This window comes from Mugil cephalus, chromosome 2, assembly GCF_022458985.1.
Source record: "Mugil cephalus isolate CIBA_MC_2020 chromosome 2, CIBA_Mcephalus_1.1, whole genome shotgun sequence".
Classification (NCBI taxonomy): domain Eukaryota; kingdom Metazoa; phylum Chordata; class Actinopteri; order Mugiliformes; family Mugilidae; genus Mugil; species Mugil cephalus.
In genome coordinates, this window is record NC_061771.1 from 20,312,063 (window position 1) to 20,335,144 (window position 23,082).

General features: G+C 43.1%; 1 protein-coding gene across 2 annotated transcripts in view; it reads right to left on the reverse strand.

Moving 5' to 3' along the window:
• The window catches only part of LOC125004716 (glutamate receptor ionotropic, NMDA 2A-like), an 87,865-nt gene that overhangs the window by 48,808 nt on the left and 15,975 nt on the right, over positions 1-23,082 (reverse strand). For both annotated transcript variants that reach the window (XM_047579568.1, XM_047579569.1), the window contains exons 3-4: positions 18,144-18,368; positions 17,893-18,051 (exon numbers count right to left, since the gene is read on the reverse strand). In XM_047579568.1, coding sequence (XP_047435524.1) covers positions 17,893-18,051; positions 18,144-18,368 — 384 coding nt within the window. The remainder of the gene's footprint in view (positions 1-17,892; positions 18,052-18,143; positions 18,369-23,082) is intronic.

Genomic DNA, 23,082 nt, shown 5'->3' on the forward strand with positions numbered 1-23,082 from the left:
TATTTCATGAAGATGTAATATAATTTTAATAATAAAAAAAAAAACGTAATTACAGAGAATGACCTCATTGCTGCTGTAATGACTCCCCACATCAGAGATAAAAAGCTCCCTCGTCTTCACAGGAACTTCACTGCTCATCACCATACGCATCCTCTGCAATCGTAGTCGCTATCATCTTTGACATCACCACTATGATCGTCACGATCTTTAGGTAAGTGCAGAGTTGGAGCACCGAGAGGTATCTAGTGTAAACAGTGGCGTGTGATCTGGTTTTCTTTTGTGGCTGAGACGAAGCGCTCACCTAATTCCCTCAGCGCACGATAAACTCAGCCCGCTGCAAAAAGCTAGAGCTGCCTGATATAAGCTAATGAAACGGTCTATCTTAACGCCGTGTAACTGGAAACTTCAATGGTGAAATAGCCTCTTTGAATATTGAACAAGCTCATGTGGCATGAACTTAATATTTTAAAACAAAGATTCAGGAGGTGGGAATCCAACAGCAGTTAGCTCTGCAGTGTTAGACCTCACAAACCGCACCTGTGCTATGGCCGCGCTGGAGAGGGATCAAGACGTGTCACCAGCGATACCTGATTTACTTTCATGTAGCAAAGCAAGACATGAAAGACTGACCGACAGCAATCCGGTAGGGTGGACAGAACAGACAGTGGCCTCAGAAATGGAGACGAGCTGTGGGTCAAATGCATGAAATGTAGGACATTTATTAAATGAATGCGGTGCGATTATTGGCATTTCACTTGAACCTATAAACTGACCTGTAACAGCGACTGTTTCTGCACCGTATCAGCGATAGTGGATCACACCATTCAGACGAGCAGAAAAGATTACGAAGCAGCTAATTTCTGACCAGCGTCGTCAACATCATCCATACGCTCACTTACCCGCTGTGAATTATCAGGATAATTAGCGGCTCTATTGATGTAATGCCCGGGCGGACCGACTCGGAGTGGTGTGTATGTGTGAAAGGGTCTCATGGCTGGTTTGTTATTTATCTGATGAACAAGCTCTAGTTTGATCTGACATTCATCTGTGATATTGAAGTTTACAAACGCTGAGAATGGACTTTCCTAGTGACTTACGTGACATTCAAAATGAAAATGTTTGCATGTTCGTACATTTCGTATTTTCCAATGAGGGCTTTAAGAATTACATTTGATTGTTTATTTTTGCCACTAATTAATCCGTTCAGTATTTTCATGCGTCATAAAACATGTCTGGGAGGGATATTTAAAGACATTAATGTGTTTGCGTACAGCAGACCTGAGATAAAGACGATTGATGTGATGGGTCTAACGTTAGAATGAGACCTTTCTTTATTTAAAAGTGTTACGCATATAATTGTTCTTCTATATAAACCTGGCTTTATGTTTTTACCATAGACAAAACAGTGGCTTAGTAATTAACGCGGTTGCTTTACAGAAATGATGCGTCACAGAAGTTCCTGCTCCTCCCGACTAGTTAGGATCAAACTAGTTAGGATGGGTCAAACGTAGTGAACAAATCTCCCCCCTGAGAATACTTAAGCCCGACTTTAATTAACTGAGCCGTACATTATTTCCAAAGTCTGCTGTTAAATTGACTACAGAGAGCTGGCGTATTTTCCTGATTAAATTAAAGCCCTAAACAGAACCGCCTCAAAACAACAAGACCGCGTTTGCTGACTTCATTTCATTTGAATTCCTAAGCAGAGGTCCGAAAGTTCGATTGATGCGAGTTCCGCCTTAATATTCTGGAGAGAAAACGTTTATAAAATCAGTAGTGAAAGGAAACACAAGTCTTAAAAATATGACTCGGTGATGCAGCAAGCTAATGCAGAAGAGAAATGCATTTTGAATCGAACCCTGAGGGACCCCATGAGTAATCCCAGACAAGGCAGATGAAAAATTGCCTAAATGGGTCTATTGCTCGCTGATGACATAAGCTTAGCCAGGACAGCGCTGTTTACACCAGTCCCATGCTCCAGACAGTCAATTTCAGTGATTTACTGCAGCGGAAGGCAGCACAGAGGTTTACGAGGGAACAGCAGTACAGTCGGGAAAAGGTTGCTTTAAAACAGCAAACTCCCAGAAGACAGATTTCCATATGTGATGTTACTGTTCAAAAGGAAACACAGGAAAAACAGAGGAAATGGGTCTGAGGTGGCGCAAAACTGCATCACTTTTACAACATGCGTAGCCGAGTTGAACGCATGAAACAGGAAGGAACAGCCCCAGTGGCCATGGAGCTATTTACAGTGGAGACGACACTTGGGCTGACAATATCAAGAAACCCCTTAAGGAGGCCTGTGGGAATAACGTCGAGAGGCAGGTTGTAGTTTTTATGTAGGAAAACAGCGTCTATTAAGAACGAAAGAAAGGGCTCAGAGCAGTTTAGCCGAGGAGAAATTTTCCAGTGAAGTAAAAAATGTTGGGGACAGTTGTAGGGCGACGCTGGCGCAACAAATTTATTAGTGTGGAACGGGACCCAAGAGACTGTCCACTCCAGGAAACAACGGCGCAGGGCATGTGTTTAAATGGTACAAAGCAGCCTGTGCTAATGGCGAACGTACATTTAGTACGACGCTTAAGTGCGATTCGGACATAGATTTTCTGCTTCTGCTCCTAATACTACGCTTATGGATTCCAGAAGCAGTTATCATAAAATTTACATGTGTCTCACTGCTGGAGTGACAGCTTACATTACACATTTACATATGATGTGCAGCTGCACCTAAGACGGTGGCGCATGTGTTTTAATCCCCTGCAACTTCTGACCACATGTTAGAGTCTCTTCGAGCTGGACGCTCCGCTCCATCTCCTCCTGTGTGTCTGTGTGAGGAAAAGATGTACTTTCACATTGTGTTGTCCTGAAAATGAGTTCAGTGTAATAGAGAAAAGGAGACTGTGCGATGACCTTACATATCCAAAGTTGACCAGCTGCAGTTAAATGCTGTGTAAAATGTTAATGCCTCAGTAATAATCTAGTATTATATAGACATGCGATTAAAATCTGCATAATGATGACTTTCACTTTTGATACTTCAAGGTTGTTTGGCTGTTCCTGTCCTTGGCTGTCACCGCATACTTTTACAGCAGTGTGTTAAATAAGTGAAAATGGTTCCTTCTTCACACCTGTCACTCGTAGGAGCACAGGTACGAACGCACAACCAGCAGCGGTTTTGTCTCCCTTTGTCTTTTATAAAAAAAAAAAAGGGGCAGTGGACTCAGACATGGCAAACAAAGGGCTACAGCGTGTAGGGGGCTGCTCCTCTGCGCCAGCGATGAGGGATGTGAGCTCAAACCATTAAGGACTGGAGATATGACAGTGCCACGGCAATAATCGGCATCCATTACACTTTGAGTCAGGTTTACTGCCAGGTTTATTGTCTGTTTATTGTCTGGGAGAGCGTGCCTGTTCTATTAACAGGGCATCAGGTGTGCTTCTAAATATTCAACCTGACATGCTCTTTGAGATTCATGGAGTTTTATGAACCGGCGGAAAGGCAAATGTCAAGTTGTGAGCCTCTGGGAGAAAAACAAAAAACGACAACAACAAAAAAAACGTATGTCATACCCCAAATTGATTCACACCAGCACAATCAGTTTATGTTCCAGCTATACAAATGGTTTAAATGAAAAAGAAAAAAGAATTTGAAGTATATATGAACTCCGTAACTACTGAGAATCAGCTGCCACGACAGGAACACACATTCTTACCAAACACACACACTGTACACAGCGCACGGACAAGCTTTCCCCTCGAAGCTTCTTTGAAAAGGTTTATAGAATCTTAAAATAGCAGTGTGGTCTGTGAGCACAGGGATTAAAAGAGAGAGCGAGAGAGAGATAGAAAGAAAGAGAGAAAGAGAGAGGGAGGGAGCTACTATAGAGCCGCTGTAGTGTGACATCACACAGACAAACACACACCACACCGCACCACAACCCCGCCACCGGCATCTCATTGTGCTCCCCAACTGGGGCGTGAGAGAAGGAGGAGAACGGGGGGGGGGGGGAGTAGATGACAAGAAAAAAGAAAAAAGGAAGGGGGATAAGGTTGGAAAGATGTGATGGGAAGAAAGGGAGCAAGTAAAAGACCTGAAGGATGAGTGAGAAACGAGAGTCTGGGAGAGAAGTGGAGCGAGGGAGAAAAGGAGTGTGAGCACAAGGAGAAAATGAGGAGATATATTAATACAGAAGGCCGGTTTGTGTGGGACTGCTGCTGTTTGAGGCTGAGTGGAGATGACTGCTGACAGATCTGAGTGATTCGTGAACACTCATCGAACGCGCACACACACACACACACACACTCACACACACACGCGCGCACACACACAAATGCAGGTGCAAAGACAGCAGGTCCGGCTAAGGTAATTCTCTCGCCGTGAGTGAGACCGAGGAACCTGTTGGCTGATAGCGACACCCCGCTGATCCATCATACAGCTCCGACAGATAACAGGACACACCAACACGGCCCGTGATGTATGCTGAACAGCTGCAGCGGCTCTGCTGAGGAGAGACGGACGTCTGCAGCAGCCGTTTCCAACGAGCGAACAACACAACCGGAGATCCGCTGCCAACGCTGACAATGAGCAGAAAAGACGCACAAACGGTTACACGAATGATCGCACACTCTCAACTGTGTATGCAGGGAAAACTACACTCACCGGCCACTTTATTAGGTACACCTTGTTAGTTAAAGATTGGTCCCCCTTTTGCCTTCAGAACTGTCTTAATTCCTCAGAGATTTTGGTCCATATTGACATGACAGCATCACGTAGTTGGTGCAGATTTGTCGGCTCCACATCTATGATGAGAATCTCCCGTTCCACCACATCCCAAAGGTGATGGTCTATTGGACTGAGATCTGGTGACTGTGGAGGCCATTGGAGTACAGTGAACTCATTGTCATGTTCCAGAAACCAGTTTGAGATGATATGAGCTTTGTGACATGGTGCATTATCCTGCTGGAAGTAGCCGTCAGAAGATGGTCCACTGTGGTCATAAAGGGATGGACATGGTCGGCAACAATACTCATGTAGGCTGTGGCATTTAAACCATGCTCAGTTTGGACTAAGGGGCCCAAAGAAAATATCCCCCACAACATTACACCACCACCACCAGCCTGAACCGCTGATACAAGGCAGGATGGATCCATGCTTTCATGTTGTTTATGCCAAATTCTGACCCTGACATCTGAATGTCGCAGCTGAAATCGAGACTCCTCAGACCAGGCAACGTTTTTCCAATCTTCTTTTGTCTGATTTTGTTGAGCCTGTGTGAACTGTAGTCTCAGTTTCCTGTTCTTAGATGACAGGAGTGTCACCTCTCACCTCAACAAGGCATTTTATTCCACACAACTGCCGCTCACTGGATATTTTCTCTTTTTCGGACCATTCTCTATAAACCCTAGAGATGACTGTGTGTGAAAATCCCAGTAGATCACTACGTTCAAAGTCACTTAAATCCCCTTTCTTCCTCATTCTGATGGTTTGTTTGAAATTCAGCAAGTTGTCTTGATCACCTCTACACGACTACATGCATTGAATTGAAGCCAATAGTCATGGATTCAAATATAGGATGTTGAAGTTTCAATATATTTTTTTTCCCTCTTTGATACATTAAGTCAGCTCAGATCAATAAGTTAGTCAGAGCTTCTTGTTATGAATCTCTTGTGTTTCATGTTGGGTCTGGACATCTCTTACTTACTGTACTGGCCTCCAGACACTTTCAGCCCCTCTGTCAGTTCTTCTGTCAGAACATTTAGCATGACCTAGATTCCTGCACTGTCAGAAACATTTTGCTGGTTCATAAAATTGCATTGAACTCAGCCTCATTGCTACATAAACGTCAAAGTGGGCAACGTATCTTGTTATCACAGAGCCCAGATGTAGCAGAGTAGTTTAAATCCGGTGACATACTCCGACTTCAGCTGATGTGTGAAATAACTGCAGGGGAGTTTATTTCAGATAACATTCATCTTCTTCCCTTCAGCTCTGATGAGCTAAGGGTCTCGAGGTTGACGTCGGCCTTTTGGACGGACGGAATGACTTCTCACTATAGGCGATTAGATGACGCCGTGGATCATTTCACATTTGATAGCATGCTATCAGAAGTGCCTTGCGCGGGCAGTTTTCAGGGGGCATCGGCAAACACAAATAGAGGCATTGGCTTCAACTCAGCTGAGCCGGAGAAGGTCACGCCCCGTCAGAGGGCCAGGGCAAGGCTTGAAAAGTTTTGATTGCTCTTTGAAAAGGGCAATTTGCACCCAAGAGGAAAAAGGGCAGCCCATTGCTGCCCCCATGAACGCCAGTGGTTGTCAGTGTCAAAGTGGACTAGCGTGAGCCGGGGTCGCCACTGTAGAAATAATGCAGAGGCTTGGGGTGACGCGGCCGGGTGGTAGCTCCGTTAACTGTAAAGACTGAGCTGTTGGACGTCAGCCGTGACACGCAGTTTTTTTTTTTTGCATCGGTTCCCCGGCCAGCACCACCAGAAACCAGTCACTGCGACGCTGAGGGCTTCACCGGCTGCCTGTTTGGTTGTCGATTTACAGACCAAAACCGGTTCCAAGAGCATTATTCGAGACATGACAAATAAAAAACAGGAAATGGCACAGAAAAAAAAAAGAATCTGTTGAAGATGTTGTTATGAAATATGCGGCTTTAGAGGTTGGTGAATTAGGGATTACCCGCTAAGCTACTTGCTAAAATACAATAACTGGCAAGCTAACAGTAACATACATCAAACTGGGAGTGTGATTGTGTTAGTGAGCCACAATTTCTCTCTGAGGTTCTTTCCACTTTCTTTTCACTGGGCCATTTACTGACATTTGTTCTCACAAATTACTGTTTTTAATAAAGAGCTACAGAAATAAAGAATAAAATCTCACGGAACAAATGATTTGGCTCATAGTTGCTAATGGGACAATAAGTAGACACAGTTTAATTCCAAAGATACATTCGCACCATTTTCTCTGCTGTCTGAAGGAGTCAGTGGTTCAAATGGCTCCGTGTGTGGACCATTACACTTCCGTAAAGCTGTATTCGCTCTGACAGATGGGGTTAAATGAAACTGAAGGAATAGCTTCCACAATGTTGTTCTACGTGCTGCTATACTACATACTTCCTGCCATGACTTTTACACTGAAGCCTGGCACAATGGTTAAACCAATCAGTGCGACATAAACCTCTCCATATTTCAGAGAAATAGCAATGTGTTTTACATCAATGCTTGTTTGTCAGAGCTGAAAAGGGGAGCAGCCGTACCAACGGAGAGAGTAGCCAATTGCAACTAGTAGAAAAATGGGAGTTGAAAATCTAAGTAAGGGTTCGATGCGTTATACAGCTCTGGCAGTCAGGGAGAATGAAGAAGAACCTAGGAGGCATCCAAGACTAGTCTCTGTTCTTCCAGATAAAAAAAGAAACTTGCTGTTCAGAAGAAGGATTACAGTCTAATCTTACTGTTGCCAGGTTAGACAAATCTAAGCCAATTCATTTAGATAGAAAAACACTGAAAACCTGCAGACTTAGTTAGCATTAAAATTAAATGTGATTCAAGGGGGGGCTGAACTTTCAGTGTGGTCCTCCACGCAGCTTAATCCACATTTGCTTTCAGATTGGAAAACGTAATAGTAATAATAATAATAATAATAAAAAAAAAAACTCTGCAGGATCTGAATAATGTGAGTCACTGCTGCAGATACCCCGCACATCTTCAACTGTTTCCCTGTTCTTCGTTCCTCTTGCTCTCGGTTCCACTCACTCTGCATTGACTAAAGAGGTTAGTGCTCGATTTGTTTGTGTAACCACAAGTACGTTAGCAACGGTAACCATGGCAGGAGCACTTTGGTGGGTGGGTCTGCAACCAATCAGAAGAGTAACAAAGGGTCAAATGGTTCAGCTACTATTTGATGATGGAAATAGCAAACAGCCGACAGGCAGTGACCCTTCCTCATCACCATTATTTCATCAAGATATACAATTATAAAACATGCACTATCAACTCTGTGTGAATGCTCGTCAGGTCAGCGCTGATGCACGGTTTTTTATAAGTATGCAGGACACCAACAGCCAGGTGAATAAACTAAATCTTTAATTGGCCGTGTCTTAATAATACAACATAAGCACTTATTATTATGGTGATAATAAAAATGCATAGGCGTTGACGGACACGCTGAGAATGTACACTGGAGAGAAACCTCTGTGGCTCTATAAAAGGCAACAAAGCAGTTACAACTTTAATGGATTGTTGTGACCTTTCAGATTGGATGTCCACATTATTAGATGCAAATTATTTCACATAAAGCACTAATGGGGCTCTACGGGGTCTCAGCCGAGCGGAAAGCATAGAGTTTGATTGAAGAAGCTGTTGCTGTTGCTGCCATTGCCACTGAGGCCCAGTCGCTCAGCAGGATTCACATCAAATGCAAAGAAATATTTGGATTCCACGTCCACTGTCACCGTGGCCCTGATCAGTACGTGCAGAAAAATACTTTCCTCCTTTTTTATCTTCAGTGTTTTAGCATTAGCTACAAAAAACACTTCAGTGATATAAGCAGCCTGATTTCAGAATGAATTTTTATTATTTTTTTTTTTCCATTTACTGGACTCTGCATTCAGGAAACAAAAACACAAACAAAAGTACCGAATTTGTTTTCTGGTCTGATCCAGAACAAAAGGGTTTCATCAATCAATATTCACAGCAGTGACTATTTTTTCATATCCAGCGTGTTATTCCTTTGGAAGGAACATTTGACTTCAACATGTTTTAAGTAGCAAAGCAACATCGGTCTTCAATAAATCTAGAAGGTCGAATTAATCATGCGCCACGTTGCCCAAGGCTCATTTAAAGGCCTTCATTCAGTAAAAATCCTGAGCCTGCTTCATAAATATTTTTAATATTTTCTGTAATTCAGCATCAAAAAAAAAAAACAACTCGTGCTCATTGAAGTCGGCAGTTTCAGCACTGACGGCTGATGAAATAAATTAAGGCAACCTAAAGAAATTCAACAGAAATTTCAAGGACGAGGGAAGAAGGGAAAGTTTGCTGCTCGTCACTGAGCCAAAAGAAGCGGGAGTTGAAAGGGAATGATAAGGAGTGACTGTTTCAAAACCGCACAAAATATTTAAATTGTCCTCCGAAGATGAAAATAACTCAGACAGACAACAAGATGCTTTTTTTCGTCTCAACACTGTAACGAATATATTGACTTCTGTTTGACGTGTTTTTTTGTTCTTGTCCAGTTTAGTTTTGTGAGCCTGAGTAAAATAAATCTGATGTTTTAGAATCTACATGGAGGCAAACTTACCTCTTGTGTTTACTGCTGCATCACCCAGGTACACGTCGACTATTTTTAGAGCTTTGGCAGCAACTGACGATACAGTAAGCAAAACTCCATTTGCGTATTCAATAATGTCAATGATTGACAAAGCAACATGCATTATACCGATTAGCTGGCGGCTAGACATTTTTAACCTTTTTGTAATATTATTTTGAGGGAAAATGTATAAAATTTCATAAAGGATGCTCTTTGATGTGCTGTAGCAGGGAGCTCAGAGCTAACTTGGCAGATGTTTACTTCCACTGCAGATGGAGATTTCCTCGCGCATTTAGGTTAAATCGAAGTCTGTTCATCAAATCTGTGTCATATTCGTGTACATAGTGTAAGCGTATTCATAGCTGTGTTTCCTGAATTTCCAGAGGAAGTCGTTACCGAACCAAGACAATCTGAACGCGCTTACTTTTCTCTGCGGTTTGTGAACACTGAACTGGAGTTTCTTTATCAGCGAACAGAGTGGATGAATACGGCAACAGATATAGGAAAACAATACTAATGAACATTTTATATCACCCTCTCTCTTGTTTTTTTCTTTTTTTAATATTTGTACAAACAAAAAAAAATAAAGTCTCTGCTGCTTGCCTCGGGAGTATGCACATAACTTTCCGAAGCAGAAGCCAAAGGCGGCCGGCTCAAAATCACCAGTTAATAAATTAGTTTTCTTGAGATAACAAAGCTAGTTTTTTTTTTTTATTTTTTATGATAATAGGCTGGTTTCTTTCGATAATGAGATGAAGTAGTACAACTGAACAACGCTCGACAGGATGACTACGCAACTAAGCAGAAACTGAAAATGAGCTGGTTCATTAGATCGCACATGATTTCAGCCTTGAAGACAGCTGTTGTGACTCTCACAGGGGATCTATCGCTGAAACCCTGGAGGGCAACTTGCCTGGTAAGTTACCGAGCTATCGCTGAAAACTGGGGGACGAAGGGAAACGTTGCACCAGAGTTTAACTACAGTCAACACTCTGTTCTGATTACACTCAGGCAATGAGCGCCGGGCCTCTTGGTGATAGTTCATTGTTTAGTCCAATCAACCAGCACAATCACCTTCGTCACTCTTGGTTCTACTTTGGCTGATGGAGGAAACCTTTCGTTTTCTTGTGATAACAAAATAATTAACTCATGATCTTGAGATAACTCCATTAAAAAACACCCATTGAGTCATTTAGGCCTGTTCAGTTCTTTGCTGTTTTTATACTTTGATAGATACACCAATCAGGCATAACATTATGACCACCTGCCTAATATTGTGTAGATCTCTTGTGTGTTGTGACTCTTTAACAGGACGTTGTTAGTGGGGGGGCTTTAGGTCCTATGGGTTGAGGGGAGGGTCCTCTGTGAATCATCCCACAGATACTTAGTGAATTTGGCAGCCAGGTCAACACCTTCTGCTGATTTTCATTTTATTTATTTTTCTTTTAGTTGTTCCTAAACTGTTTTTGCGTGTGTGTCAGTGTCAGTCTGCATCCTGCTGGGGATGGCTGCTGCCATCAAGAGGCGTCATTGTTATGGGATGGGGGTGTCTGGTCTGGTCTAGGTGGGTGGTACATGTCTAAGTAACATCTGCATAAATGCCAGGTCCAATCTGTCTGCAAAGAAAGCATCACACTAAACTGTCTGAAATCCGATTCACCTACAGTAGATAATTAGCTAAGAATTATAAAAGAAATTCACTAGATGATAAGACTTACGTTCCTTCTTATACTTAAAAAGGACCTTTACATGGCAATATGTTTCTTGGGGAATAGATTATGTATGGGGGCTTTCCGCATAGTCGGGTTTGGGCCGTTTATGTCTTTTCTTTACCATAAATTCTGTATGTTTTTTGCTGGAGGAGCAGTCCACGGGTTGTGTGATGTGGTTTTTCAGACCCCTCCACAGAAACTGTTTATTCATCCGGACATCGAGATTTTGACATGGACTGGTGACGATGTTCATGCACTGTGCTTGTTGTTGTTTTTGTTCATGTTCATTTAGTTTGAAATTAAAAAAAAAAAATTAAAAATCAATAAAATCTAAGCATAATAAATAAATAAATAAATAAATGCCAGGTCCAAAGGTTTCTCAGAAGAACACTGTATTGGTCAATGTTATTTACTTCTCCTGTCGGTGGTCATAATGTTGTGGATGATTGGTGTATATTCTAACTTGGATGTGAGACTGTCTCCACATCTAATACATTCACTAGAAAGTAAGGTATCTGAAAAACTGAGACGGTGAACGACTCCCTTTTTTGTTGCGTGACTCCACAACAACAAAAGAAAATATTTCACGGACTCTGTGGCACAGTGGCACAGCTGGTTGACGGACTGGTCATCAAAACATTATTTTCTGCTCATTCAGTTGCAGCAGAAGAACATTTAAATGAGATCAACTAAGCTGAATTTGAATACTGACTAATATCTGTTAATAGCTGTGATTCAGAAGGGTAACCAGGCTGTGTTTGTCCCGCTGCTCACCAGATGTTGTCAGAAAATGTGGCATTTAAGTCGTTCATCAACCAAAATGGAAATGAATGTAACGGCGTTTTAATGTAAAGTGAACTCCGTCTAAAACTGGCCCGTGCCAATGTGGACATTTCCACACGTGTGAACAGAATCGCTGAAATTAGCCGGCGTTGTTTGCCCGTAGGTGGATTTTTTTTCAGTGCGTCGACAAAGCAAACGATCTCTCACACTGGCTCCGCGCTGACAGCCAGTTGTGTTCAGTGTGACGCTCAGCCAAGCTGGAAGGATCTGGGCACCAACCTGTGGTGTAAGTGAATGCAGCAGCCAGCAGAACCGTACCAAATGCCCTAGTCTGGTTTAGTCGCCATAGTAACCATTTAACCCTGCTACCTCCTCTCCTCCGCGGCTCCCTCATCCCCCCGATTCTATTTCTCTCACACGCAGGCACACGAACTCATCGCCCAATCACGCTTCGCGGGGGTTCAAGGCCAGCAAGACTTCCTAAAGCCCTCTAGCACGGTCGGCTGTTTCTCTCAGAAAAGCGAGCCGCCGGAGAATAACAACCGCGGACGCGAGAGCGGAGACCGATGCACAGGAATACTAAGAGACACTGTGAAATAGAAATGAAGAAAAGGAGGATGCGTTGGGAGTGAATTGTGTTGTGAAGGGGAAGGAGGTGGAAAAGCAGGAGAGGAACGGGAGGAAGGGACGCGGGACTGGGGGGAGAGACGGGAGGAGACGAAGGATAAAAAGTGGAGCGGGAGAAGAAATTAGAGGCGAGGGTGCGGAAGGACTTAAGAGAGTGAATGACACAGCGGTGGATCCATTCTGCAAGTGACAGCAGGTGAGGTGAGCAGGTGTTAAATATTAAAGCCACTCAGCAGAGAACCTGGGCAAATGTCCCCTACTGATATGGGACATCCCGAGCTGGGACACACACAGTCTCTCACACACACACACACACACACACACACACACACACACGCATGCATGGATGCAAATACACGGACAGCGAGCGTAGCATCCCACGGCGGCAGAGCAGAGCAGAAAGCACGCACATGTTTAATTCACAGCCTTCCATTTCAGCATTGCTCGTGTTCTTATGCTACACACTGCGACCCCCCCCCCCCAACCCCCCCTCCGCCTCCTATACCCCACACGGCAGCGAAACGGCGAAAGAAGCGAAGAACAAGGCCGGCGGAGAATGAGCGAAAAACACATATGGGGGGCGAGGTGAAGCCAATAACGTTCCTTATTTCCCACAGTGGCGTCCGCGTAATGGAAGTACAACATTCCAAACTAATCCCGGGTCCTCTCCTGGGTCCACGCGCGCCCTTTTCCTCCACGTCTACTCCATGTTCGCTTGACGTGTCGCCCGGCTCAGAGCGCGGGCTGCCAGTTAGTCCTGATTGTTGCACACTAACATTCATTGTGGATGTTGAGGAAAAAGAAAAAGCTGTTGGGTTTCCAGATGTCAGTGGCAGATTTAAGAGTTAAATGAATGAACATGTAGGGTGACAGTGGTGGGGGAGGCCAGTCGGTGAACACTGAGCAGCTCCCCAGGTATATGGCTTCATATATAGGGACTGCAGTACATTCGTACAAATAAAAAGAGTTCTATTACTGTTGCACACGTTGGTCCAAGCTGGCTTCTTTGAAACCCCCCTGCAGTACCTACGACCTACGATATAAGAGACAGATATTCTGTATGTCTTGTTTTTAACTTGTAGCATGTGTTTGTACTGTTTTATTTATTTAGATAGATAGATAGATAGATAGATAGATAGATAGATAGATAGATAGATAGATAGATAGATAGATAGATAGATAGATAACTTTATTCATCCCTGAAGGGAAATTAGGTTTTTTTTTTTGTTTGTTTTTAGATAATTTAGGAAAAAAAATTTAATTTAGGATTATGAGGACCTGCGTAGACAGTACATGACTGTACATGAAACATGGACGGAGCCAACTACAGAAGTGACTTGCCACGACTGAGCTCTAGGGTCTGACCCAAAAACAGCCAGCGATTCAATCAAGTTAATAATTTTATTTCAATCATTATGATGTTATTATCTTCTTATCTTCTGAAAAGCCTCTGGTTCCTAGTGAGATGGACCCCTTGCTAAATATTAACTCGGGAAAGTAAGAGTCTAACCTAATTGCAAAACAAAGGTAAAAAAATAAATAAATAAAACAAACATTTTTAGTCACCATTTAAAACGCGGTTGGGAGGAAGGATTTCATCCCCCTAATTAACTTCCAAAACCCCCATTGTGGACTCAGAGCATTCTTTATTGCAGCCTTCATGGTAGTAAAAACAAAATCACTGGTATAGGTGGGTTTTGATGAGGCGGTTGGTAAATAGGCCCCAAAGCAAAATTCGAAATAGGGCAATAAAAAGTGGTAATTGGAAACCACAAACAACTAAATCCACCGTCTGAAACCATTTGAACCCACAAAAAAAAAAAAAAAAAAAAAAAAAAACGAACAACAACAACTCAGAGGCAACTAAAAATACTCTGCTTCCTGGGAAGAGCACACACGATTGTCACCGAGCACAGAAGTCACACTGTGTGTAAACCCCAAGAAAATCTCAACCAGTAAAAAGTGTCTTTTTTTTTTTAAACTCAAGGGGCCGCCGCTGTAAGCTAAGGGTCTCTGCCGTCTTGTTTATGAGTTTTCAGGGGCGCCTGCAGTGCCTGTTCTTGTTTATGTGACACAGCGTGATGGCTATGAGGCCAGCTTAAAGAGCTGATAAAAATGACAACTGCAGGAAGCCTTTACTTGAAATGTGACATAATCATGACAGCTAAGTTTGCATTTTGGCAGCTTAACACTGCGTTAACACCAAGTATTTCACACTTGCACTGCCCACATCCATGTATATCTATTATTTTAGAGCACTTGCCTGCTGAACTTTTTCCTTTTTTTTTTTTCCCTCTCTCTCTTTCCTGTATTTTCTTGGCACCGTCTTCTTCCTTCTGTTTTTTGCTCCCTGTCTAAAGCGTGACGTCTGGAACGCGAGCGAGGAGCCGGGCCAGGATGCTCGAGGTACCGCTGGGACGAGCGGCTCTTTTCCGCTCCTCAGGTATGAAACCTGATTGCCACTTTAACAGAGGCAACACGCGGGCGCGTGCATATGTACAGAGCTCTACCCGCTCGCTCTGCGAAAAGCACAATATTGTTTGGAAGCCCACGGTAATCAAGCCCAATTGTTACCAGCCCAGTGGGATTTATTTTGATCTTCTAGATTATCACTACACCACTGACAGCAGGTACAAAAGCAGCGTTCGCACAGCCAAGATGAATTACAGGCAGCCAGATTTCTTTTTTTTTTTTTAAATAACTAATTATGTTTGCTGGGCATTCACACCACTGATGCTTAAATGTGTTTCATGTTGTGAAATAAAAAAAAAAAAAAGAGCTAATAGAGCTGAGAAAAAGAACCCAAGTGGGGTCATTGTGAATCTGTTGGCATCACAGTGCGAGTGTCAAGTGCAAAAACATGTGTCGACATCACTGAGAGTTTCCCTCACCTCCATATAAATCAGGTCTCTGGCTCTGGCTCTGACGCTAAAACGATTCATTGATTAATATATATCACCACCATCAACATCCGTTCCAACAGACACATACAGACACAAGATACACATGATAATGGTTTGTGTGTAAAAAATGATAAGATAAATAGATGAAAGTATATATCCATGTGCCAACCATCCAGCAGCAATACATTTAATTGATTTCACCCATAGAATGTATATGAATGTGAATGTGCACCCACGTCCTTGCATGGGTCAAACTGACGCTCATTTACCAGAGAAATGGGCGTCGCCATCTTGAAAGTTTGATCAGTGCGTTCTGAGACACTTCCTCCAAACTTACTCGCATTTTCCCTTAACTAATCCTGCACTCTGTCCTTCCTCCGCCCATTAAATGGAAACGTTGGCTTACAGGTTTACTTATTTACTCATTTATTGTTTCCTACTCTCACAGTCTGACGGAACCGCTTCACAGAGCAGTTGGCTTTGGCAGCTTGTAGTCACACCCTGTTTCTATAGCATGAAAAACTAAAATGAAACTTGATGTGTATCAGCATTATGTGACCTATCTAAATTGACAGAAACCACCCTTCCATCCATCAAACCATCTTTGAAGACATGCCCGAGTCCCATCCACCAACATGGAGGAGGCGGAGCTTATGACCTATGATGCAGCCAGACACCAGGGGGAGCTCTACTGGCTTTGCCCTCCATCTTCATACAGCCTCTGATTTCAGCATAGAACAGCGTTATTGTGTTATTTTAAGTTCAGTTTTACAGCTAAGGAACTTCAGGACTTCCCCACAGTTCATCTATGTGGTTGATGAACAAGGTTCATGACCTTATTTATGCCAAAAATAGATAGAATAATACAATCAACAATTAATCATTACTAATCATAGCTGCAGAAAAGATTGAATTATTGACATTCATTATCTGGACACACATGCGGAGGATCCTCACTGTCACTTCATGGCTTTTCCCTAAATATCTGCACTCCTTCAGCAACTACAACAGCTAAAGTACACACATCAGAACTCAGGCAGGCTACCAGCAACGCTTTGAGAAAGATTTGCTGACTCACTGAGCTTCAGTAACTGCCTGCCAGTGGGCTGCTTTTACCCTTAATTTAAACCAAGCTGCTGGGGAAGTTTTTTTTTTATTTACAGGACAAGACCTGCAGGAAGAGTTGCAGGGGGCTGGTTAGTTACAGGCTACGGGCTACACACTCACACCTGGGAGCCACCAAAAATGACCGTACTCTTGTACTTTTGGCCACCGAGCAGATCAATTAGAACAGTCGGGGGTTAAGCACCCGCTTTAATGGCACATTAACCGCAGCGATTTAAGGCGGAGGAAAAAACCTGATTCATTTATTTATTTTCCTCATCATTATGCACCCGGCGGGGAGTCCGGGCAGCTGACCTTCACGTCAAATAAATGCACTCCCGCAACCTTGGAACCAGTGTTGCCTTTACCTTCCTCCCCCTTTTTTTTTTCTTCCCTCACACGCACACAGCATCCTCCGTCAACACGTACTTCAAAAGGATGCTGTACTGCGGCAGTTATTGGTTCCTGTGTTTTCGGCTGCTGTGCCCCGAGAGATTTAAAAGCTAAAGAACCAGTTGTGTTTTTTATCAAAGCTTCTCCAGCCTGTCAGCTGCAGAGGTCTACAGAGTCAGCGCCAGAGAGAGAACGCGTCCAAGAAAGACTGTGTGCATCCCTGACTTTTCTCTATTTGTTACACATATTTTTTTTTCCCTTTTTCTAAAACCTAGAGATACTAAACATGACACAGCTGTGGTGCATACGACTCAGGGTTCTTTTTTCTTCCGCTGAACAGCCCAGTTTTAGCCTAAGCACCAAAAATAGATCTGCATACTTAAACGATGCTTCATCAAAATAAAAATAATGCACCAGAGAGTCGTAGTAACAGTTCTGTGCAGAGCTTTCTTCTGTCCCGATCAATACTTTTAAACATTTTTTAACCTTCTAAGATCTTGATTAACACGAAACGTCTCGGGGTGATTCAAATCAGTTCAAATGACTGATTTAAGGTCTTATCCTACTAATTTGAACTAAAATAGTCTGATGCGTCACGCCTGATGGAACAAACACTCTTCAAAACCCTCAAAATCCTCCCGTGTGTCACTTTCTAATTTGCAGCATCCATTTTTAACACAAACAACCTCAAAACATCCATTAGACAACCACTGAAAAGAGACTAAGTAACTCTCCGGCAGTTCACATACCTACCGACTAAGCACAGCGAGGAAAGCTTCCGGTGCGGCCTGTGCGGTCGCAACGTATCGCGCCGATCTCAAAGCCGCATCCGTCAATGAAATAATTATCTGACCAAATTGCTGCGACGCCACCTGAAAACACGTAGGCTGCAAAAACCATTAACCTTCGCCGGCGAAAGCAGGCTCTGAGGAGGGATTACGACTCCGTGATTTCATTTCCCGACAACAAACACGCACACGCCGTGCGCGCAAAGATGAGGAGGGGGTGTGTGTTTTCTGTGCCCGCGGGCGCTTGAACTGGTCAGTTGCGCCGCCTCTCACCTTGTCAGCCATAATCATAGAGGAGCCTCCGTGGACTCCCAGGACTGGAAGCTGCGTCTGAACGGAGAGGAAGTCGAGGATCTGGGCGATGGCCTCCTGGTCGGTGCCGTCAGCGAACACGATGCCGTGGAGACGAGCGCGAGACACGAGCTCACACACCTTGGGGACACAGGGAAACAAAGTCGAGACTCAAACAAAAGTCTGTGTCTGAAAGATATAGTCGATAATAAGTTATAGTTCTTTTTCCTCACCTGTGTGATCACAGACTTCGGGTCCGTCTGGTTGATCCTCAGCGTGACCACGGAGATATCGAGGGGGTCGTCCGGGCGCCGAGGCGGCCGCACCTCCTGGTCCGAGATGGTGCGAGTCTGGCCCATGACCACGCCCACACTGAGCCCCGGGGGCTTCTGGGACGCCACCGGCAACATCATCTGAGAGAGTAGGAGCAACATCCAGCCCACTACACCCATCATACCCTGTGAAGACACACGCGCACGCACAAGTGTCAAAACTGAACGCAAATAACTGTCTTGTTATTAAACCGACTGACAATTTCGAACTTGAATTTACGCTCCCAAGCTCGTACACAGAAGCTGCAGCAGTATTTCTTCACCTGCACGCTGTCAGTGGCAAGACATGAGACACGCAGTGTATGTAACTGTAAAAGGTAAAACATGGGTCTACATTTTATGCTTAATTCTAATCAAAATCTTCATCTTGGAGTCTCTACTCTGGAATTTCTGGACTGAAATTGAGCGCATAATTTTATTTTTTTAACTTTTTTAAAATATTTTTCATTCTCCCAGTTATCTTTAATTTCAAGTCATGTGCTCATAGTTTCCTTATATCATATAAGACAGACAAGAATAATCTTTCCGTGTAAAGGAATTTTAGTCACACTGTTAAACTTTTTTACTTTTTTACACTGCCTGGCACCAAAAAAAATAAAAGGGTCACACGCTTTAATATTTCATTGGACGGCCGTTAGCTGTGATTACAGCACACATTCACTGTGGCATTGTTGATGTCACAAGATTTCTTTCCATTTGGGGTCGTCAGGGAAGAAAAACATCCATTGATGGAATAACCTGATCTGTCAGTATATATCAGGTGGTCAGCTGACCTCATTCTTTGGTCGTAATGTTGTTGAACCTAGACCTGCTACACTGCCCCCATAGGTTTGTACAGTAGACACTAGGCAAGATAGGAGCATCACTTCATCTGCCTCTCTTCTTCCCCTGATGCCCCATCACTCTGGACCAGGGTAAATCTGGACTCATCAGATCACATGACCTCCTTCCATTGCTCCAGAGTCTAGTCTTTATGCTCCTTAGCAAATTAAAGCCTTTTTTCTTCCCCGGTTAGTCTCACTGATTAGTGGTTTTCTTAAGGCTACACAGCTGTTCAGTCCCAATCCTCTGAGTTCCCTTCACATCGTACGTGTGGAAATGCTCTTACTTTCACTATTAAACGTAGCCCTGAGGTCTGCTGGAGTTTTTCTTTGAATAGATTTCACCAAACGTTTAAGTGATCGCCAATTACAATCAATCAGGATTGTTTTCCAACCGCAATTCTTCCTCGAAGATGATGCTTCCCCACCATTCGTTCAGTTTTTAATAACGAGTCAGACAGTTCTTAACCTAACTTTAGTAGTTTCTCTGTTTGGTGAAATGATTTGACTCCTCTCAAACACACTAACATCTTTTCCACGACCACGGGAGGTATCTTTCGACACAGTTTTTGAAGAAATGAGAAGCTACTCATTGCATCAGTTGGGGTTAAATAACTTGTTCCCAGCTGAAAGATAATCGCCTATGCAGCAATTATTCAATAAGAGGTCCGTGTATTCTGAGCATGACTTGAAAAAAAGATGCCACAACACAATCCCTCAGTTTTCTCGAAGACTCACTTGCATGTATGACTCTGATTTGTGACGAATCAAATTAAATCAAATTAAAGATGACTGAAAGTTTCCAACCAATGACTACGAGATAGCAACCATCCTCTGTACTCTTTCAAAAATCACTCAACTCAGTTCCATACTGGGCGACCATTAGATCAGGGTTAAGGTTTTATAGGGTACTTGGACATTGTAAATTTAAGAGAGATAGTTATTTTTGGACTTTTTTTTTTTTTATTTTTGTGACAAGATGTAGAAAATCAAGGTAACTGAAGTTACCATTAGGGATGTCCGATATTGACTTTTTGCCGATATCAGATAGCCGATATTGTCCAAATTCTTAATTTCCGATATCAACCAATATGGTATACTGATATTAGCAGGCATTTTTTATTTTATTTTTTTCGCCCACACTAATTTTAGGTAGCAAGCAACCTGTTAGCCACACTAGCTACACTCTGTTGTTGTTTTGGCTCCGGGTGCGGTTTGATAAGGTCATCAGTCCCGGGCATTATGTTTTCTGTTTTCATTAACGGTGGTAAAACCGATAACAATGTGAACAGATATTACAAAAATAGGCTAATATCGGCCGATATTATTGGACATCCCTAGTTACCATATATGGTTTCTTGCCCTTAAGTGGTAAACAAATGTAAACAAGTATTTAGATCATTAGAACATCCTGGAACTTGTGGACATCATCACATCAGACAATATAAGGACATTTCTTCACAGTATCTAATAAAGCAGTTATGTTCATTCTGTTCATGCAGACCATACCCATACCCTTTGCTGACTGGCTGGTTGAAAGTCACATGCTTATAAACCTCACTGAGAGACACGGGGACCCAATTTAAAATGTGTGTGGAAGTTACCAAATATGGTTCCTCGCCCCATAAAGAGTTAAATGTCTTTATTTCTGCTGAACTTCTAATCGGGCTCCATGAGATTGTCCAAATCTCTCTTCCGCTGCCCGACTTTATTTGAACATAATCTTTGCCCATAGGCCGTGTTCACAGTAAAGTGCCAGCTATTAATGGATAACCCCTGAAATGAATGTAATCTGATTTTACCTCCTCACTGGTGGGGGGGGGATGGGAAGACACATTCCAAATCGCTATAGGCAAACAAGTGTCAACATCAATCAATAGCATTCGCTGAGATAAAAAGTAACATTCCTCTCAACTCCATTTCCAAACCAAGCTTCGGTCTAACACAGGGTACGTCTAAGATCCCGTTCCCAGTTTCAGCTTACTCTTTGCTACCTTTCCCTGTAATGTGAGCAGATCTAAGGGAAGCAGATGAGTAGATGAAATGCAGCGTGAAACGCCTTGGGCCGAATGAGAGCTAATGAAACCACGATGCGATTGCCGCGTTGCATCTCAGCCAATTTCTTACACCACCACAGCCCAGTAGAACCGAAAATCACCCCGGGAGAGAAATGTCGCGTCTACAAAATTAACCTACCCTCTCTATATCTCCATCCTCCTCTCTCCTCGCTTTGTGACTTTTCACCCATATCAACCACGATCGCTTTCACCTATTTTTCTTTTCTCTTTCTCTCTGTAGTCGTTCCAGTCCGCCTTTCCGGCTGGGTTAGAGTGTGTATCTGATCCATGTCATCTCACACCCGGTCTAATCAGGCCAGTTAGTCAAGTCAGTACTTTCCCAGCCTGCTCTCTCTCTGCCCTGGTGCCCACAGACTAGCCTGCAGCTCCAGCAGCACTTAGCATACGCCGCTAAATCACACACCGCTACACTCCTGTCCCAGGGAATTAGTGTCAGCTCCAACCATCGGGACAAGATTACACTAACTTTCCCTGGAGTTAGCATCAGAGCTAACGCAACTAGAAGCCAGAGAGTGCTGTGCCACATTTTCCTTTGTGGTCAACGTGACTGGAGAACTTCGGGTCACCGAGTGTTCCCGCTTGTCTTGTAGGATTTGCATTAGTGCTTGAAATCATATCCGCTGACTCCCGTGATTAGTTTCCAAAAGGGATGTCGCGAGGGGCAACTGTTTCCCACCACATTAGCATTTATGCTAATATTCCCATGAAACGGAAAAAAATGCACGATCTTCGTAATGTAACCATATTGCTGGACATAATTCTCTGCCAACCTGAACAAGTTATTTTTAGCGGATTTATTACAGCAAAATTAACCGCTTCCTTCCCTGTCACTTAGCAGCAAACGAGTCCAAGTGTTCTTCTCCGACTATGAGGTTAAACCGAGATTTGCAAAGACGACGCGTCTGTCAAAGCTCAAGACAACACGCCCAGCGTTTCAGCGGGAGCTGGCATTAGGAGACGCTCAAGCTGCTTCAGAGACTAGAATCGGAGTGTGCACAGTGTGCGCACTGTAACACAACCTGGGGTGATTTTCCTCGGATGCATGCATATATTTTGTTTCTACAATGTTAACCGTGCCTCTCATTAAAAAAAAACTCATGTGGCTATAATCACTTCTATCCATCAGCGCTCGTTTTCATTCTAACATCCATCACCAGTGATGTAGGTCTAGTGCGTTTAGATGACGACATATATTAGGCTCTTGCTGTTGTTTCCCTAATACAGAGTGCTGCTCCACATAATAGGCGTCCTTGCACCTTTGCAGACTTGTAATGGGGTCATAAAATTAGTTATTTAGACAAAGTGTGTCTGAATGTGCAGATATTTTGATCCCTCATATATAATTCCTCTTCGCTTCGTCTGAGAAACTCCAAGTCTGACATTGTGCTTAACAACCGACTTTTTAAATGTGTTATTAGTATTTTAATAGGTACGATACATCTAAAAAAAATAATAATAATGCAACTCCAGTGGTGAGCTTATAGAAATGGAGAAGGAGAACAATACGATAACAAATCATTAAAATAAGTCAGGCGATGTCTGGGGCTTCTCTTCTCCATCCTATACGGTTAATTTGACGCTACATAAACGACTGAAAAGCCATCACTATTATATCAATTTTAGCTTGAGGGCAAGATTCTCGTGCTAGATAATAACACAGATGCACATTTACAACAGACGCACAAATATATGCACCGCGCGTTATTTGTGACAGAGTCGGCTGTGAGCTTTTTTTCAGTCCTAGGTTTGAGTAACTTTTATCTGTTACGGCACAAACATGGGGCTACCATAGGATAGAAACTGCCACACTGCAATAACAGCCTCCCATTTTTATTCTCTTAATGGTATTATCAAAAGTTTTTTTTTCTTTTTTTCTTTTCAATTTGGTTTGTTAATCCCCGTATTACCCAGTTCCAAATTTTGAGTGTCGGAGCCAGATTT